General features: G+C 38.7%; 1 protein-coding gene across 1 annotated transcript; it reads right to left on the reverse strand.

Moving 5' to 3' along the window:
• Positions 1-2778: 2778 nt before the first annotated feature.
• Positions 2779-13776, reverse strand: LOC117338028. The gene is made up of 5 exons (XM_033899188.1): positions 13660-13776; positions 11729-11882; positions 11058-11297; positions 9172-9360; positions 2779-8284 (listed from the first exon to the last, which is right to left on the reverse strand). Exons 1-5 carry the CDS (start codon positions 13774-13776, stop codon positions 8079-8081), a joined length of 906 nt encoding a protein of 301 aa, XP_033755079.1. The 3' UTR covers positions 2779-8078.
• Positions 13777-21955: the final 8179 nt, after the last annotated feature.

Consider the following 21955-nt stretch of genomic DNA (forward strand, 5'->3'; position numbering starts at 1 on the left):
TTTTTCAAGATGGCGGCTATGGCAGCCATCTTGGATTTCAGACTGACCCGAAAAATAACAACACTTGGTCGGGATCTTATCAGAATCATTTCAGACAAGTTTCAGCTCAATAGCACTGGTGGAACTTGAGAAGAAATTTAAAATGTGTTTTTCAAGATGGCGGCTATGGCGGCCATCTTGGATTTCGGACCAACCTGAAAAATAACAACACTTGGTCAGGACCATCTCAGGATCATTTCTAGCAAGTTTCAGCTCAATAGCACTGGTGGAACATGAGAAGATGTTTAAAATGTGTTTTCAAAATGGTGGCTATGGCGGCCATCTTGGATTTCGGACCGACCCGAAAAATAACAACACTTGGTCAGGACCATCTCAGGATCATTTCAGGCAAGTTTCAGCTCAATCCCACTGGTGGAACTTGAGAAGAAGTTTGAAATGTGAAAAGTTTACGCACGGCGGACGGCGGACGGCGCACGACGACGGACGAAGCATGATGACTATAGGTCATCCTGACCCTTCGGGGTCCCAAAGAACGAATCAAATGAATATAGACTTATTCATCACCTAAGTCACCCAGAAGTTCCTCTATTTATGATGGTATTTCTGAAGAATTCACTTCAATCCAGTATCAAACTATTCAAAATGCAACTTCATTTTTGAAAACTATCCCTACACCATTCATGGCAAAATCTGATATTGAATCAACTTTTAGAATTATACCAGTACATTCAAGCCAACATCAATTAATTGGTTTTCATTGGCAAGGTCAGTTTCATTTCGACAAATGTCTACCAACGGGCTTAGCAGAGAGTTGCAGATTTTTTAAAAATGTTTAACTCAGCTATAGAATGGGCAATGATGCATCAGCGAGGCAAAGCATCAGTCAATCAGTCATTGTAAAAGTTCTCGATGATTTCTTGTTTACTGATTCGTCTCATGACAAAGGTCTTAAAAGTCTACGAAATTCTTAGACAAGTTCTATGGAAAGATCTTCTTATCTGAAATTCGGGAAACATCAGATACTTTAAGGCTACATACTGATTTTTCTTCATCATTGGGTTTTGGAGCTGTGTTAAAAAAAATCGTGGTTGTATGGCGTATGAGACCCTTACATTACTAAGTTGATATCTAGTTTCATTAACATTATATAAGTAATGTTGAACAATATCGAATAAATACTTTTGAATTTATTTTTAGTATTTTATACATAAGATGCGTGTTATGTTTTTCCTTTCTCTCCTGAAGGTGTTTGTGCCTAGTTCTCTATACAGTATTGTATGTAAGGTACCTCTGCGTAAACCTATTAATTCCAATAGACCCTAAAAGGCTGGTGGCATAATCAGGTCAATTATCCCATACATTATATCGTCATATTAAGAAATGGTCTAACATACAATGTTAATAATATATTTAAAGGATTTGTCAATTTCATTTTTCAGTAATCCTAAAATATTCATTCTGTAATTGACCTTTCCGTAAATAGATTCTATATATAGTGATTCCATTTGCCACCATTATTGAAGAGTAAAATAAGATGTTGATGAATTGAACTGATCGGTACTATCTTATTATCAAAAAAATATCTCTGAGTGGTTTAGGTTTTTTTGTTTTTGTTTTTCTCGAAAAAAACTCCGATTCCGTTTTCTAAACTGGTTATAAGTGGTATATAAGATATTCGAACATTACTATTTGTGTAAGCCTGGATCATGTTCAGAGACTGAAGCCTGTTTGTTAAAAAAAAGTTGACTCGCAAAGACAACAAAAAATATATTGTTGTTAAAAGGTCATTTATTGAATGACTAATGAACTCTTGCGAGTCCACAATATGTCATTATTCAACATGAATAATGTTTGATGTTATGGCAAAAACACAGTGTATTTACTGAATATAATGATATAGCAACAAAGATGGGGTACAAATCATGGCAGGTCTGGCTCTAGAATTAACATTGAGGTTGGGATAAAAGAGTGTGGGGTTTTCAAGCACAATATGTGCATGTAAATAGCTGAAAAACACGTGGAGACGCACGGAAATCCTTTACTAATGTAAGATGGCGGTGTGTGGCCAGAATCCGCGCTGGCCAGTGAGCATCTCGGATCGGTCCGTAGAATACACGCCCTATATGGTTGGTCAATCGGGGCTATAACGGCAAGGGTCATGCTGGCCCCCATGCACTGATTACGCGTGATGACTCCGTAAGGGGTAAGGCATGCATGTCCAAAAATACGTGATAGCTATAATTAGCCACAGCTGGTTAGCAACTAGGAGATGAACACCGACTGAAAATAATAACCCCTTAATCTCATTATCTAGAGCCAGCCTCATATTACTTAACCATAGATATATATTCACACAATAGTATCAAAACAATTAAAATGTTAAAGTACAAAGGGGAAAAACCCATCTTACACAAATGAATTTATTTCCATTTCCATGATTGGTTTGGTTTGGTTTATTTTGTTTAACGTCCTATTAACAGCTAAGGTCATTTAAGGACGGCCTCCCGTGCGTGTAATATGCATGTTTGTGGTGAGTGCGTATGTATGTTTTGGGAGGCTGCGGTATGTTCGTGTTAAGTCTCCTTGTGATAGGCCGGAACTTTTGCCGATTTATAGTGCTACCTCACTGAAGCATACTGCCGAAGACATCCAGCAGCACACCCCACCCGGTCACATTATATTGACAACGGGCGAACCAGTCGTCCCACTCCATGTATGCTGAGCGCTAAGCAGGAGCAGCAACTACCATTTTTAAAGACTTTGGTATGTCTCGGCCAGGGGACAGAACCCAAAGCCTTCCTGATGGGGGCGAACGCTCAACTAAAGGCCAAAAGTGAGGCAGTGTCAAGGGAGACATTAGGAAGATAGTAGTCACGTGGACAACGCAAACAGCTTATGTTGTGCTATTACGTCATACTCAGTGACGTAATAGCACCCGCTTCAGTTCTCTGCAGTTCTCTGCTGTACACTCCACCAGCAAGGACACGTTTTGTGAATTCGGAATTATTAGACTAAAAAGTGCTTCACTGCTTTCCATCAATCCGGGTTTACCTATGGAAAAGAAGTTAGAAGATGTATTGGATACGGTAAGCAACCATCTGGACAATACACACAGAAACCCACGTGGTGACCACGAGGCACCCCATCTTCGCAGCCCGCTACCCGGCCCCATATGGGATAATGCCCATCGTGCCACCGGGACAGAAGACATAGTAGTTGATATTCAGGGCGAATTTAATGCAATTAAGGACAGTGTGTCTAAAATTCAACTGCCAGCCGAATTGAAATTGCACGAATCGCGTCAAGGAGTTCAACGATCGGATCAACCAGCTTTTAACGTAATATCCAAGTGTGGTCGTTATGCCGAAACTGTTATTAAGTTATTAACTACAATCTCTCCTGGTGATGAAATCAGTCAGTCAAAGTTGGACCAAATATTTTCTGTTAGCCATGCTCAGTTGAAATACCTTCAGGACGAGTACGCTGCCATTGTGGTGAATGGTCATTAAGACGCTACCACGTCAAAGTTATTTCGCACTCTACAACGTAACACGTCGGGTTTGAACAGTGACTCAATTGAGACTTTACGATCCGCAGCATCGCTAGCTGCAGTCGCAAGACCTGCTCCGACCCGGTCACAGAGTCAGTCACAGGGTCAAGGTCGCTCTACACACCGGAATTCCTACCACAGGTTTAACAACTACAACAGGAACAACGGGGACTACAGACACAAACCGGACGTTTATAACTCTATGGGAAACCGGCCGTACCCTAGAAGACCCAACAACAACGATTCCACTCCTGCGGATAAAGATGACTAGACTTCAGGTGTTAAAAGCAAGTACTGTAAATATTTGAGTTGTTTACATCTGGTCATCATACAATGTACTGTGTATCTTTTTGAATCATGTTATACAATGTGTCTCAAAGTGAAGTATGTGTGCATCCAGACTGCGTGATCACATTGACGCATGGGAACGAATTGGTACACCTAATACAGTGACTTCGTGGCTACTTAACGGCGTTCCTATACACTTTGATCGATACTCAGACTCGTTTGAAATTGACAATCATTATGTTTCCTCAATACAACGTAAATTTATTGATGGCGAAATTAAAAGGTTGCTAGACAGTGACTATATCGAGGTATGCGATTATAAACCTGTATGTGTCAGTCCGCTAGGTTGTGTGCCAAAGAAAAACAAAAAACTCAGACTCATAAACAGATTTGAGGCACATCAATTCTTTTTGTAATACTCCTAAATATCGTAACACGTATTGTTTCAGAAACCATATCTAGTGGAGATAAGTTTGTGAGTATTGATATTAAGGACGGATTTTTCCATATCCCTGTGTCTGTGTGTGATAGGGATTATCTAGGCTTCAAGTGAAATTCCATTTATTATAGGTGGAAGGTATTACCATTCGGACTGTCCTGCTCTCCGTATTACTTTTGTAAGACAATTCGGCCCATTATTCACTACCTTAGATCCTTAGGTATCGAAATTACGGTATATGTTGATGATTTTTTATTGTCCGCCCCGCCCGCCCAAATTACTGATTTTGCGGACCAGTTAGTTCATACTGTAGAGGATCTTGGCTTTCGTGTGAATTACGAAAAATCTCAACTATCCCCGTCCCATAACGTTGACTTCATTGGTTGTACAATTGACCATTCAGGTGACAAGGTAGTAATACGCGTACAGCAGGCACGCGTAGTCAAAATCAAACGTAGTATCAAACGTGCGCTGCGAAACCAGACTATAAAGGCTCGGCATCTCGCTAAGATCGCCGGTCTGTGCGTATCTACTGTGTGGGCCGTCAGCCCAGGTAAGTTACTCTTACGTGAAGTTTACCGTTTATTATCTTCTCGTCTCTCTTTGTCAGACGTCTTAACCTTGTCGCCTGGCGTAGTTTCAGAGTTGACGTGGTGGCTTGACGCTATTGACCACTGGAATTGTAGAGAATTATGTACACGTCCAATAGAGGCACAGGTGATTACCGATGCATCCCACCTTGGATGGGGAGCAGTATACGAAGGACAAGTCGCATCGGGTGACTGGAACCTTCGCGTATCTCACTTACCATCCAACCAAAGAGAGTTATTGGCCATATTAATGGCAATTCATGCTTTCCGCACGCTGTTACGTCACAAACACGTGCAAATTCTGACGGACAATATTTCGGCTATGGCCTATATCAATCACAAAGGAGGTCCAGTCCGTGCTCTCTCTCGTCTCGCGACGGCTATATGGGCCGAGGCGTCGGACAATGGTCTTTATCTTCAGTGCGCGCATATTGCTGGGCGCAAAAATATCCAAGCCGACTACTGGTCGAGAACCCTCGACAAACACAACTGGATGTTGAATCCCAACGTGTTCAATTAAATAGACAAACTATGGGGACCTCACACTGTGGATCGCTTCGAGTTGCCAAAACAGACAACTACCCCGGTTCAACAGTCGATACTGGGAACCGTACTCCGAGGGAGTAGATGCCCTAGCTCAATCGAATTGGGGCCAGGAGAACAATAACGTCAATCCACCGTTTTGTCTGATTCCTGCAATTTTAAAGACAATTCAGAGGCACAAAGCGAAGGCTACAGTCATAGCACCGTGGTGGCCAGCTCAGAGCTGGTTTCCACTATTAAAATCGATGGCAATCCAACCACCGTTACGACTACCGAAAAACAAACGTATATGTCGCGCAATGGGTGTCCTACCGGAGCCTTCGCGGAACCTAAAATGGACGATGTATGTCTGGAGGGTGTCTGGCGACAACATTTAATATCACAGGGTTGGTCTCCTGAAAGTATACAAAGATTCCTTTCTTCATGGGCTAAGGGTACATTAAGGTCGTACAATAACGCGCTACAAAAGGTGTACCTATTTTGCTCCAAACATGATATCGCGTTCCCTCCGACACGCTCGGCTGACCTTGCCTCCCTACTCATCGAAGTGGCTAATGGGTCACAGCGACCTAGTTCTGTTTTGCGCACTGTCTCTGCGACATTAGGACACTTGTATAATTCCAAAGGCCAAGATAACATAATGAACTGTGTTGAAATTCAGACTTATAACAGGATTGATTAAATCTGGAACTAAGATACCCATGACAAAGTCCAAAGTTATGCCTGTCAAAAACTTCCATGACTTGTTTGAATCGTGGCCTATCAACGAGATGCTCAGCTTGCGCAATCTCCGACTTAAGTGCATCTGATTGCTCGCTTTACTTTGATGTTGCGTCCGTCTGACATAGCACCTCAAGGTGTGCACTCCGCGAGTTCGCAGACTTCGGACTGTCGAGACAATACTCATAATCTGGCTTTCAACAGAAATCAGATAAATTTCCTCGACAACGGTGTGAGGATTACATTTTTTTGGTATAAAAAATGACCTAACCAGAACAGGATTTCCTGTTGTGTTACCTAAGTCCCAGAATGTTCAAAACGACCCTGTAGCCTGTTTGAGAGTCTACCTGGACAAAACCGAATATTACACAACTCCCACTGGAGCAGTGTTCCTGACATTAGAGAAACCCTATAAAGTCCTTAGTGCGTCCGCTATAGCTGGCGTGTTGTGTCAGGCTATCGTAGTAGCAGATCTTGGGGGTCTGGGGTATTCTGCTAAGTCCTTCCGCCCCACAGGAGCTACAACGGCTATCGATGCTAACATTAACCCTGAAATTGTGAGAAAGGTCGGTAGGTGGAAATCCTCCGAGGTATTTTTCACACATTATGTTCATTCAGAAACTCCCTCCTCGTTCTCCGACAAGATTTTGTCTCATGAGTAGTATACTCTTACCCATATATGTCCCTGTATATACGTTTCTTATTGATGTGTTTTCCATTGTTCACAATTTAAATTGATATAGAATCTAATCATGTGTCAACGTAACTCATCATTCATGTTAGTTTCCTACAGGTATATTAACCTGGTTATTTTATACATCATTATGTGCTATATAACTATCCAACTTTTGGAAGTTACATATTTTTTTATCCTCATTATTTAGGCATTTTGTGAATTATTTTTTGTTATTTTGTTAATAAACAAAAAATTAATTATATACAACTGTGTTGTTGTCCACTGTGACGTATGTTTAACAAAATAGTAGTCACGTGGACAACGCAAACCGCTTATGTTGTGCTATTACGTCATACTGCGTCATACTGTGTGACGTAATAGCACCCGCTTCAGTTCTCTGCTGTACAGTTTTCTATAATATGTTATACACATGTAAGTGGTATGTATATGGGTGTATATGGTGGAGTGTGATGTATAAGAGAATAGACATTTTGTGAATTATTTTTTGTTATTTTGTTAATAAACAAAAATTTAATTATATAAAACTGTGTTGTTGTCCACTGTGACGTATGTTTAACAAAAAGAAAGTTTGTAAGAAAGAAGAGAAAAGATAAGATCCCAAATTTAGTCGCCTCTTACGATCATGCAATGGGGCAGCAGGTACAATTCTTACGCCCTACCTGCATATATTAACATTCGCGCCTTTTGTGTCAAAAGTCACTCCGTTTTTCGTGATATTGATCAATAACTTCAAAAATGAAATTTTACATCGAATATAATTGCTAAGTGGTCTCTACAAATTGTCGGATTAACAAGAGTATTTTGGACAAAATTTTTGTTGTTAGTAAGGACAACATATAGTAAAGTGGGTTCTTTTGGTGACATTTGTTGGCTTAATATCACATCTATCAAATTAAATTTTATCAACAGATTTTGAAAATCAGGACTGCGTTCAAATTTCAACATATTGACATTTATATCAAATGTAATTATCACATCTAATTTAGCATTAGTACCAATTTCAAATATAAAGGTGTCCCTTTTAATGTGTTTCGATATATAAAAAAGTATCCGTACTAGGCTTACCATCATTTAAAATACCACTTTGCCATGATCTTCACCAAGAATTGCTTAATTAGAAAGGTACAACGATATTTACGAGAAAAGAATGACGTATATTTTATGTTGGGTTCATGTATCAAGGGAATCTCGATCTGAAATAAAGGGAATTTTCCTATGGATTTTTCCCCATCTTGTCCAAAATCTTTGTTATCAAAAGAATTCACAGATAGAGAAGAGTTTTGTTGTACAGTCCACACTTTTCAGACCTGTTGGTGTCATCATGACACAGTGACCTTGACCTGGATCAGGGTTGCCAGGCGACCAAATGAGGCTGTCGATAACTTCCGATTCATCAGTATACTTCCATTCTGGCAACACATACGTACCAGACACGAACAATTGGATGTGGTCTGTTGCTGAAAAATATGAATGTTTTTCTCATTTTACATGACCTCTGTGACCGGTTACAACTGTTACCGTAGGCTAGCTGCAACAACATAGCTCTGGGCGACGGATGGGCTATTTCTGATAGATGGTCGTGCCGGAGGGTAGTTTAGGCCTTTCAAGTTATTGGTGGATGTATAGCGAAACATGGACAATAGCTAGAGTGGATTTTATTATTTACTCTGGAAGCGGAAAGCATTATTTTAGCAACCCTGAAATTGATGGGTTTGTTATGATATGCTGCTGTCTGTCTAGCGTATTGTTTGGTTTGTTCCGGAGGTTTACTATCTCAGTTTTCAATAAATCACTCTGAATCTTAGTGAGCTTTAAAGTCATGATAAATGTTTCGTTTTGCTGAGCGGCATTTGTTTTTTTTTCCCGCTAATGCCTGGAGCACGGAGCTTAGCACGAATCCCCAACCCGCGGTTTTTGGTTTGTTTTTGTTTAACGTCCTATTAACAGCCAGTGTCATTTAAGGACGTTCCAGGTTTTGGAGGTCGAGTAAAGCCGGAGTACCCGGAGAAAAACCACCGGCCTACACCGGCCTACAGTCAGTACCTGGCAACTGCCCCACGTAGGTTTCGAACTCGCAACCCAGAGGTATTTTTTTTTATATATCACGGTCGTGAATTCCATTTTATTATATACAGTATCAACGTAAATAGAATGTTCAATCTTAACAAGCATTGCTCTCAATATATTTTCACGCAAGTATATGAATTATTATCATCTCCTATCTTTGACTTTTTACTTATACTGACATTTAAATCATAAGGGACTATTAAACTATAGGGAGAAGGGCGTTGTCAAAATCTTATTTCAACGTTGATAAATATGGGTTTGTGATAAACTCTCTTACCTAGAATGGTGTTTCCGGCAATGACATTCTGTAGGCTTAACATTTCAGACTCCGACTTAATCCGCATCAGCCCCGAGTTTTGTTGGGTGCAGACATAGGCTGCACTTGTCTGGTTCAATTCAAGTTCGATCACCTTGTAGAACGTGCCTCTGTTCGATAAAATTTTGATTCCAAGGGATGTCAACAATCCTGCGATCGAGATATCAAATGGTCAAAATTATCAAAACTAATGTAAAACAAATTGTGCAGCGATCAAATGAAATTTAAAACAAAATTAAACAAGTGAAATGAACCATCCACAATAAAAGAAGTCGTCTGTCAATAATCATTTGTGAACGTTTCATATCTATAAATTGCAAATTTTTAATGACCAATGACTTTGTCTACTTAAGTGATTATTTTCATTTAATGACTTTCGCTGTTTATAAGACGTTAAACAATACAAACCAAACTTTCCTTTAGAAGTCATATTTTGACTTCATGCACACAATACTTTTAAGTGTACTTACTTCATGTTACCTAACATTCTAGTGTACTTACTTCATATAACCTAACATTCTAGTGAATCTATTTCAAGTAACCGAGCATTCTGTTTATCTCATAACAAGTAATCTAACATTCCAGTTAACATATTTTGAGTAAACTAACATTATAATGTACTTCCTTCTCATTTCATGCAAACTAAAACTAGTGCAGATCTAACCATCCCCAACCCCTCATCCCCTTTCCGGAACATTGTGTTCCTTTTTACCACGCATGAAATCCATGCAGTTATTAAGAGATAATCAAAATATACGGAAATCACTGGCAAGAAAACTGACAAATACCGTCAAATCAAAAGTTTCTTACTTCATTCTCATCTTCCATCGTCGGAATAATAATAATAACATCCAAACCCGAAATTCTTTACTTTATGCACTCGACATATTTTCCCTTTTACCGCCTTTCATCGAAATTCACAAACAACATAAAGGTGCGTGAAAACATAATTCTTAGATTCACAGGTCATAAAACTGACAAAATGGTGAAACCCAAAATAACCTACTTTATCAACTTCTACCTTCGATTAACTTCCTGCATACCAGTTTTTATCAAAATCGATCTAAGACTTGCATCGAAACGGAAATTTCTTACTTAATATACATCTTCACCTCGTGTGTCTAGTTTTTTCCTTATAAAACATTCATCAAAATACATTAAGAGTTGCGCTGGACTGACAGCCATGCAGACGACATGATGACAATACCACATCGGCAAAGTTTTGCAAAATATCAATTGATATAGAGACAATTGAATAGTACAAGAATGATAAGACCAGGATAAACAGCTTCTGTTTCATTGGCGACACCCACCATGTACATCTAGGTCACGACGTCACCCACAACGTAGATCTAGGTCACGACGACACCCACCACATACATCTAGGTCACGACGACACCCGCCATGTACATCTAGGTTACGACGACACCCGCCATGTACATCTAGGTTACGACGACACCAACCATGTACATCTAGGTCTCGACGTCACCCAACAAGTACATCTAGGTCTCGACGACACCAACCATGTACATCTAGGTCACGACGTCACCCACCCTGTACATCTAGGTCACGACGTCCCCCGCCATGTACATCTAGGTATAGTTTGTGTAACGTCCACAAAATATGAACCAGTGAAGAGTCAAAGGAAACATCAAAAATAGCAACAGGCGTCAAGCATGAGTGATGAATCGAATTGGTCGCACGACTAAATCAGTTCAACGACAACAGGTCTAACTCATTAGATATGTAAAAAGGAATATGATTAGTCAACGAAAAGTATCGACTGTTTTTTCACGATATGCTGCCCGATGTATCTCGTTTACATAAGATAAAATATAATGTATTACCTGCATTAACGAAATAGTCCGTTGATTCTGTGGAGAAGGTCATGAGTGTTTTGGTGACTAATAATTTATAGCCCCGACAAGTGTTCTGGTTTGTGTCAAAGGTGAAGGAAAAACACAATTCTCCTCTATGGCACAATTTACCGCAGTTAGGAAGTGACCGAGACTGTGACTCGAACACAAGGTGCTGATTGAGGTCTGCCGAGGGTGACATTGGCAATCGGTAAAAGTCCGACCGGTTATCTGTAACGTAAAGTCATGTTATAAGATTATTTCTCAGACGCGTTTGGCTGGGGCATCCACAAAAATATAGCTGCATGCATTCTCTATTTTGACCTCGGATTTTATTTAAGTTTTACTTGATTTCCACACTTTTGGTAAAACCTAGAGACAAATCTGCCAAACAATTTATAAAGAGTCGAACTTCGTTAGCTTGAAGAAGGTGGAGGTCATGAAAAATACTTCCGAGTTATCCCGAGTGAATTGATATATATATATAGAATGTCGCGACTGCTTTTTACTTGGAATTATCGGAGTTCTAAATAACAATGAAAAAGATATTCACCTTTTTTTCCTTTCTAAATCTATCACATGTCATAAGTATATTTCAATTGTAATGTCGAGATCCAAAACAAAATGCAAACAAAACATACAAATCAGATACGTTTTCTCACTTTTTCCCTTAACATTGTAACATCCACTGATGTCAAATCGGAGACTGATATAGCTGTACCAGCTCCTGGGATTGATACGGACGTAAACAGCTGTGATACTTGGGACGAGACTGGACTTGACTACGGTGTTTCGGTTACTGTTCCCGGTAAATAACTGGAACACATGATTTTCACAAATTATGAATTGTTTTGAATATCACTGCTAAGTAGCAAATGTAACATGAAATGGATTTACAAAATATCATATCTATAATTATAATTGTGACAGTTGTAAACAACACGGCAAAATAATGTGAATCTTTCATTCGTGTTATGCCTACTTATCAATCAATTTCTATAACTTAATGAACAATCAATCAATTCACTGCCCTGCAGGTAGGGCGTAAGAATTGTACCTGCCCCCATTGCATGATCGTAAGAGGCGACTAAATTTGGGATCGTATCTTTTCTCTTAACAACTTTCTTCTTCCTAACGTCTCCCTTGACACTGCCTCACTTTTGGCCTTTAGTTGGGCATTCGCCCCTGTGAGGAAGGTTTTGGGTTCTGTCCCCTAGCCGAGACATACTAGTCTTTAAAAATGGAAGTAGCTACTCCTGCTTAGCGCTCAGTATATTTGGAGTGGGACGACTGGTTCGCCCGTTGTCAGTATAATTTGACCGGATGGGATGTGCTGCTGGGTGTCTTCGGCAGTATGCTTCAGTGAGGTAGCACTTTAAATCGGCAAAAGTTCCGGCCTATCACAAGGAGACTTAACAAGAACATACCGCAGCCTCCCAAAACACACACACCCACTCACCACACGCATGCATGTCGCACGCACGGGAGACCGTCCTTGAATGACCTTAACTGTTAATAGGACGTTAAACAAAATAAACCAAACCAAACCAATCAATCAATTCTATACAACATTGGCTCAGCGATATTAATTAGACGTGATTGGTGAAATGCCTATTGGTTTCGTTGTCGCTAACCTTGTTCTCATTTTGAAAAAACTCGGATTTTACATATATTTTTATGGCGGGTGTAGAAGACGCTAGCACTTCTGGGGTGCTTTGTCTTATTACCATTGCACTCCATACAAATCTAAAATTTTGCTTATATCTTGTTGTCGTTTAATTGATTATGAGTTGGAATTATGGTTTCGTTATCATGTCTGAATTATTGTGTTGTTATCCACTTGTTTGTCCTTTCTAAATTGTCCTATATAACTGTTCACAAGAATATAAGTTAAACCTCTGAATAACTTCCAGTTTATCAATACCGGGCAATTGTCTGATATTTTAAAGGACATTACAGAGGACATTACAAATGCAACGTCTTCGCCATTGACACTCGGCTAATAGATACTTAAGAAAACGCCAGAAGAAACAAATACACTATACGAGCCTAAATTGGTTTCGTTTCAAATAAAAATTAATCATGTGCATTTTTCAGAAAATAAGATTCAAATTCCATTCTTTATTGGTAATAGTTAATTCTGCCTTTTTCTGAAATCACTCTTTTAAAAGATTTGTTAAAATTCAAAAGAACATGAATGTTCAATCAGGCTAAAGCTGAGGTATGATATATGCATATTTCAAAATTCTCCTAAGGTTCAGGAATATCGGCTTAAAAGATTTTTAGAAACATTAATATACTTAAAAAATATAGTTCTTCGGAGAATAGTGGTAACAAGAATTGTTTACGGGACTGGCGGGCGTACGGACTCACGAAACGTGGTTTTAAAAGCCCACAGTCTGACCTTTCGTTTTTGGCGGATATCCTACTACGGGAAGGGACATTCGCGCCAGATATACAAACGGGAAGACGTCATATTGTCCAAAGGAGTAGAGCATTTCCAAATAGATCAGGGTGACAATCATAAAACCATCGTTCCTTCATTAAACTGCATCTCTCGAAACCCTTGACGTGTTGATGTAACATGACGTACCTTTGGATCTTCGTTTTGTGACGTCACGCTGGTCCACGTAAGACCGTCAATACTAAAGGAAACGTAATACGTCTTCACCCACTGTGAGTATGACGGGTCTCCTCGTCCTTGTATCATTATGGTATTAACAGTCGTTTCTTGCCGGAATTGCACCTTGAAAAGACAATGCCCACAGTAAAAAGACAACAAGAGGCACAGCGGGCCTGTGTTGCTCACCTGGATATTTAAGTGATTATGGCAAGACATTCTACAGAAAATGATTGCAAAGAATAAGCTATATTTTTCCATATTGGTTTCTGCTCCTTACACCCAAGAGGTCCGAAATTTTTTCCCTTTCCCCCAAGTGGGCTTTAAACCATTTCGATAAGTTTCCTAAAGAATTTACTATACCTCCACTATTGGACCCGCCCATCCGGAGATGGGGCAGACCTACCGTTTATACAATATTGAATAATCCTTACCCAAGGATGTTCTATACAGAATTCACACGAAACACTGCCAATCCTAAGAAGGAGGATACAGGTACAGGGCGCTCGCTTTTCATCACTTTATCAACGTATACAGGACGCTCGGTTATCTTCACTTTATCAACGTATACAGGGCGCTCGCTTATCATCACTTTATCAACGTATACAGGGCGTTCGCTTATCATCACTTTATCAACGTATACAGGGCGCTCGCTTATCTTCACTTTATCAACGTATACAGGGCGTTCGCTTATCATCACTTTATCAACGTATACAGGGCGTTCGCTTATCATCACTTTATCAACGTATACAGGGCGCTCGCTTATCATCACTTTATCAACATATACAGGGCGCTCGGCTATCTTCACTTTATCAATGTATACAGGGCGCTCGGTTATCTTCACTTTATCAACGTATACAGGGCGCTCGCTTATCATCACTTTATCAACGTATACAGGGCGCTCGCTTATCATCACTTTATTAACGTATACAGGGCGCTCGCTTATCATCACTTTATCAATGTATACAGGGCGCTTCTTTATCACGTCATCAATGTATACAGGGCGCTCGCTTATCTTCACTTTATCAACGTATACAGGGCGCTCGCTTATCATCACTTTATCAACGTATACAGGGCGCTCTCTTCACTACCAGCACTATATCATATGGCGCTTCTTACTATCACTATACCAAAGTTTATATGGCGCTTCCTTACTATCACTATACCAACGTATACAGGGCACTTCCTTACCATAACTATATCAGAAAGGCCTAAAGAAATGAGTCTCTATTCAGACAGGCAATTGGCTCAATGATTTGCATTTTAATTGTAAGTGAAGCATCGGCCATACATTGAAAAACAAAACAACTAAAGATGACCCAGTTGCCATACAATCGCCAAATTATCAAACTAAGAACGGCTGTTAAAGATCAAATAATTGACAAATATTTGTCGTTCTACACAAAATAATCGTTCATTTAGATACTACCTATACTGTATATATATGTAACGAAGCCAGCTTGTTATTGCTTATATGTTTTATTATAGTTATCTTCATGTCCCATGGTGATCATGTAATTAATAAGTAGATTTCAAATCATTGTAGTTTATCATATTTATTATCGTTGATTGTTTGAGTCGTCGACAATGGCAGAGAAGTAGCGAGATGCGAGTGTTGTACAGTGTGATTGTTTTGTGTACTTTCACGTGTGACGATTGGTAGTGGTGTCTGTGCGAGATTTGTGTCAGTTTGTGATTGCGCTGCGCCGCTAGGATAGAATGTAAAGTTGGAAGGGTTTGGTATGAATCGATATGTTTGTATGAGTTGGAGCAGTTGTGTGTATTTCAGCGTTAGTTACCGAGAGTTGGTCCGGTCGTGGTGATGTTTCTGTTGTGTGATGAAAGCTGCCATTGTTGTGAGAGTACGCATGTGCGGGAGAGCGAGATATATTACGTATTTCCGGCATAGGGGTTTGGCCTGACGGATAGCGGGAAATTATAAATGTCCTTGTTCGTAAAATAAACACCTATGTTTATTTTCCGCTATTCGATTGGTTTAAGGGGCATCTAAACAGCAAATCCAGCCAAAACAGTTGATATTTTACAAGGCTATACATCCCTACTAGGGTGCAATTTAATAGAAGTACAGTTGAGTGTAGACTAAAGGTTACACCCAAGTGCACTCCGAGTGCACTCCATTTGGACTTGGAGTGCACTCCGTTTGGACTCCAGGTAAACTTGGAGTGCACTCCAAGTGGACTCCGAGTCTACCTGGAGTCCTATAAGACACCATGCCTACCCAGTTCTATAATCAGACTATATATATATATATATATATATATTAATACTTTGATGCTTTTAATATAATTTACATATAAATAAATAGATTTTTACAAATTACTTTTGTTCTGTTAATATTACTATTAACATTTGTTTAGTCTACTAGGAATATTTCTTTTATTGTTAATACATGGTAATAATGCCTTCATGTTAAATTTATATTTATTAAGATCCATAAAAGACAGCTATACAATTTATGCTATAATCAGGTTTCTATGAAAGTTAATTGCTTATTATTTCATATTTCATTAAGATGTAAGTAAATTGTATTTCATTTTATTAAGGAATTGAAAATTATTTCAATTAGAATATTTATTACTGTACATATATCATGACTGTAAAGGAAGATTAGATAATATATCTATATTATGTTATTGAAAGTTTACAGTATTTAATGAATTATGTGTTTTTTTAATAAGACATTCTCTACTTACATGTACTCAATTCAGGCAAGTAATTATAAAATAAACAATCATTTTAGTTTATATAGGTTATATATTTAAATGTATCATTAGAAAAATATACATTTACAACTGTACATATTTACGAGCATTATCTAGTTAAATTAATGTTCTGACATAACGTACACACAAGTATGTAGTTCTGGACTACCCATAATGAATGACAGTATCTGTTTAATTGCTATTATTATTGGTCATGCATGACTGACTCTGGCCTGACACCCCTGATAACTGTGCCAGGTGAGTTTTAGGAGCCAGCTACAGGTACTGTCCTTGGTTCACAGAAATACCTGTGTCAATACTGTCACTGTATGGCTTCAAATGATGAAGCTGTGCAAAGCAGGGTAACAGTGTTATAACCTCAGGCCAATTAACAGAACAGTAAGATTATCTCCTGACTTGAAGGAAAGGATTGTAGCTCTCCATTTGAGAGGCCTTAATCAGACCAAAATTACATGTATAAACGAAATACCAGTGTAATTAAGGTGGAAATGTCAAGATAAGTAGTAAAACCATTAACAAATTGGTTAACAGGTTTAAGAAGACCAACTCTATTGAAATGAAGTCATTCTATACTGAAATTAGAAAGTAAAAATAAGCTGTTTCTTATATTTATTACATTGTAATCTGTCTAAACCATAAGTCATTGAGACCAAACGTATTGGCTGGTTTATGCAGGTGTCCGGTATGTAGAGGTACAATGTTGAATGATATAAGTTCAAAAAAAATTAATGCAAATCAAATTAATAAATGATGCAGTTCTTATCTTGTTATATTCAAAAATATAAAGACATTGCTTTAAAAAAATAATTGTAAAGAAAGAGATTAAAGTAAAAAAAATAATAATTTCAGTGTAATTCCAAATGGTATAATGAATGTAAATTCACCTTTTCCCAAACCAACCTATAGCCTTATACCCGTAATTAGTACACATTGTTCTCGTCCAGGAAATAAGATTATAGAGCCTGAGGTAAAATTTGCCTAAGGGCAGTTGGACACCGTCACACGGCAACCTATGTACCATTTACCTGTAAAACTGACCTGTTGGAACTACATCGTTTTCTATTCCCATTCAGTCAATATCTATCATGATATGTGTCACTCTATCATTATATGTAACAGATACAGTTCATGAATGTACAATGGTTGTTCAAGCCAATTATAAAATCATAAAGTTAAATGCTCAAACTTTAAAAAAAAAATGACATAAGGCCAGCTGCAGTTGGTGTATGGAATGTTTGATAAGTATTTACTTAACTCAAACATGAAAATTATATTAATCTATGTTGATTTACATATTGACCTCTAATACTCTATACATGCTTCCATTATAATATCAAAGACATAAAGTAATAGTACCAGTTTGAATTTTTTTTTTTATTTTTTTTTTATAATAATGACTTATAACTGTTTTGATAATACTGTAATAGGAATGGACAATCATATTATTTCAAAAGTGTCAGATATCGACCGTCACAAGTCTGTACCTATATTCTATATGACCTTGGTATAGGTCAGCCTGAGTTTCCGCTAGCCCTGACACCATACCAGACATGGTGTCAGGGCCAGAGGAAACTTGGGCTAGGTAAAGGTAAGGTGTGATGACCAGTTTCCATCTAACAATTAAGGGGGTCTTTATCTAGTTAGATGACCGTGTGTACACCTGTCCAGATCTTCACACAGTATGAGGTAAACTTGTAGGAAGGGGTCATTATTGGGGTCAGTGTAAGTCTTTTCTCCACACCCCTGTAATCATGCTTGATATACAGGTAAATATTTACCTGGAAGTTGGGGGGGGGGGGGGGGGGGGGGGGGAGAGAGATTGTATCTTATATAACTGTTAAAAGAACTCCATGTATGACCTGGATTTAATGAGGCAGGTATAACCAAAACAAAAAAAAAAGTTGGTTTACCAAATAGAAATGTAAGTCAATCTGATGTTAAACTGTAAATCAAAATTAGACATTAGATCCGGAATATGCTATCAAGGTGATAAAAAAAACCAACAACTTTCTTTTTTATTGTATGTTAAGATAAATATGGAAGAAAAGTATTTGAAATATATATAAAACAGTACTTAGTACTTCGAGTACAAGTTATGTCCAGTACACAATCAAACTCTACATTTTGAGAGACCACAAACTGCCAATTTTCTACTTATTGACGTGGCTTGTTAAAACTCTTCAAATCAAAGGAATGCTATCATACATTTTTCAACGAAGTGCCAGATCTATTCATTTTATATAGGGTTAACTAATAGAAAAAATCAATTATATAAGATGCTGTTAGTTAACCAACGAAAAATGAACCAACAAAATAATAAGATGATATATATACAAAGATAAAACAGTAATACATATTTTATTGTTACATGTTTAAGGAGTCTAAATGTATAAGAGTATACATCTATCTATAAACATTATGTACATGTATATATGTACTTGGTTACAGGTACATGTGACACATGTGGACCCAGGTAGGATTGGGGCCTGATAGGACTCCAGGTAAACTTGGAGTGCACTCCGAGTGCACTCCAAGTTTACCTGGAGTCCAAACGGAGTGCACTCCGAGTCCAAACGGAGTGCACTCGGAGTGCACTTTGTGTAACCTTTAGTCTACACTCAACTGTAACTTGATAAAATTTTGATATGTATCATGTCAAACTTTGGGCCTTAATGTTGACATTCAATTTGTTCAGTAGTTTGTAAATTTCAACAAAACATGAGAAAAATGCATGTTTCAGGGGGACATAATTAACTCATATGTATCACATTTATTGTGCAAAACAGTCATGTCGTTTTGCTCACAAGGGTCTAAAGCACAAACTAGGAGCATTGGTTTGACTAGATTGGACTTTATGATATGTATTAACACTGATTTGATTTAGACCTTGAAATGCAAATGGCGGTTGTGAATAAGATCAGACAATTATGGCATATAAGAAGGTATTTCAAACGTCAAAAATGCTCATATACGCATCAATGACAGGAACAGCAAGAGGCGTCATCTCTGATCTTAGAGCAGAGGATATGCAGTCATTTGATGGTTTAGTTAGCATTTTAACAGCTCGATTTGAACCGAAAAACAAATGTGAGATGTACAGAGCTCAAATTACCTCCAGGACAAGGAAACCAAATGAAAGTCTGACAGATTTCGCCCAGGATATTAAACGCCTTGTAAGATTGGGTTACCCTACAGCACCAGTAGAGGTCAGAGAATTTAGCTTACAGATGTTTCAGGGAAGCTCTAACAGATAGAGAAATGGAATGGTCAGTATGTCAGGGAAGTTCAGAAACTATTGATGCAGCATTGAATGCAGCTCTGAAATATGAATCTTTATGGTGAGTGATCAGAGGAAGAATGGTACAGCTCGTCATAGCCTTCGCCAACAAAATGTTACCAATTTTGATGATTATGGAAACCAAGTAGGACAGGACTACCAGATGGCAAAGATAGAAGAGAGAATAATGAATGTGGAGACTCCTATCTGTTTTAACTGTCATAAGACAGGCCATATAATGAGAGACTGTAAGGAACCAAAAACGGCAGACAACAACCTAGACAGGGGAGACAACCCAACACAGATATGAGGTCTGAGAACCAGAATATGGTTAATTTAAACCAGTAAGGGTTAAGACAGAGGGCCATGTGTTAACCCAAGAGCAGAGAGAAGAGAAAAGAGATGGTAATATAGAGGAGCATAAGGGAGGCCCCCAATATGTTTTCAGCCCACCATCATCAGATGGTGGGCTATTCAAATCGCCCTGCGTCCGTGGTCCGTCCGTCCGTCCGTAAACAATTATTGTTATCGCTAATCCTCAAAAAGTACTGAAGGGATCTTTCTCATATTTCATATGTAGGTTCCCCTTGGTGCCTAGTTATGCATATTGCATTTTGAGACCATTTGGAAAACAACATGGCCGACAGGCAGCCATCTTCGAAGATTGTTACCGCTATTTCTCAGAAAGCACTAAAGGGATCTTTCTCAAATTTCATATGTAGGTTCCCCTTGGTGCCTAGTTATGCGCATTGCATTTTGAGACCAATCGGAAAACAACATGGCCGGGCCGACAGGCAGCCATCTTGGATTTTGACAATTGAAGTTTGTTATCGCTGTTTCTCAGAAAGTACTGAAGGGACCTTTCTCAAATTTCATATGTAGGTTCCCCTTGGTGCTTAGTTATGCATATTGCATTTTGAGACCATTTGGAAAACAATATGGCCGACATTCAGCCATCTTCGATTTTAACAATTGAAGATTGTTATCGCTATTGCTCAGAAAGCACTGAAGGGATCTTTCTCAAATTTCATATGTAGGTTTCCCTTGGTGCCTAGTTATGCATATTGTATTTTGAGACCAATCGGAAAACAACATGGCCGACAAGCAGCCATCTTGGATTTAATAATTGAAGTTTGTTATCGCTATTTCTCAGAAAGTACTGAAGGAATCTTTCTCAAATTTCATATGTAGGTTCCCCTTGGTGCTTAGTTATGGATATTGCATTTCAATCGGAAAATAATATGGCCGACAGGCAGCCATCTTGGATTTTGACAATTGAAGTTTGTTATCGCTATTTCTCAGAAACTACTGAAGGGATCTATCTCAAATTTCATATGTAGGTTCCCCTTGTTTGAAAAGTACTAGAGGGATGTTTCTCAATTTACAAAGATTAGTAAAAGGAAGGGGAAAATAGAGAAAAGATCAATCTGACATGGAACCTTGAAGACAGTTCAATGGTGGGCGCCAAGATCCCTCTGGGATCTCTTGTTGAGATAAAACATACCAATGATGATGGATTATATTTACAGATGGCTCTGTATGGTAAACAGATATATGGTTTGATGGATACCGGAGCGACGATTTCTGTACTTGGTAGTAGAGTATATTTAGGGTTAACGGAAAACAAGCGACCAGATTTGAGTAGAAATTGTGGACAACTGAGAGTGGCCGATGGGAAGGTCATTGTGCCGATGGGAATGGCAATGTTTCCACTGGAAATTTCAGGGAAACTCGTGAGATGTCGCATAATGGTAGCTGATATTGAAGTACCTGCTGTCATTGGGATATGATTTTATGAAACAGAACAAATGCATTATGGATGTAGGGAGAGGGACTGTGAAGTTTAATGGTGAGACAGCTAAATGTTACCTGGAAAGCCAGAGAGCTACCTCTATCTTCAAGTTATCCCTTGCAGAGAATGTAGTGGTACCTGCTAGCAGTGAGATGATAATACCTGCTAGAATAGTAGGAGACATACCAGTAGGACACCAGGCAATAATCTATGAGGGTAGCTCTACGTTAGCTAAATATAGGAGTTTTCGTAGGAAAAAGTATATTTGAACCGTCATCCAAGGTCATACCGGTTAGAGTTGCCAATGTGACAAGTTTGCCCCAGATAATATGTATGGTGGTCCGTTCTTGTCATCTTAAGGATTCAGAAGAACTGATCGGTCCAAACGAGGAATACCTGTGTCGAATAGAAGAGACATCAGCAGAGGACAATAACATACCAGAACATCTGGAGGTC

This window comes from Pecten maximus, chromosome 11, assembly GCF_902652985.1.
Source record: "Pecten maximus chromosome 11, xPecMax1.1, whole genome shotgun sequence".
In the NCBI taxonomy this organism is placed as follows: domain Eukaryota; kingdom Metazoa; phylum Mollusca; class Bivalvia; order Pectinida; family Pectinidae; genus Pecten; species Pecten maximus.

Bases quoted from the DNA above. Each gene is read 5' to 3' on its own strand.
- LOC117338028 (XM_033899188.1), bottom strand. From the start codon at position 13,776: ATGATACAAGGACGAGGAGACCCGTCATACTCACAGTGGGTGAAGACG. The intron at 9,361-11,057 runs GTAATACATTAT...TCTCGATCGCAG, and splicing joins GGACTATTTCGTTAATGCAG to GATTGTTGACATCCCTTGGA. The intron at 8,285-9,171 runs GTAAGAGAGTTT...CATATTTTTCAG, and splicing joins TGCCGGAAACACCATTCTAG to CAACAGACCACATCCAATTG.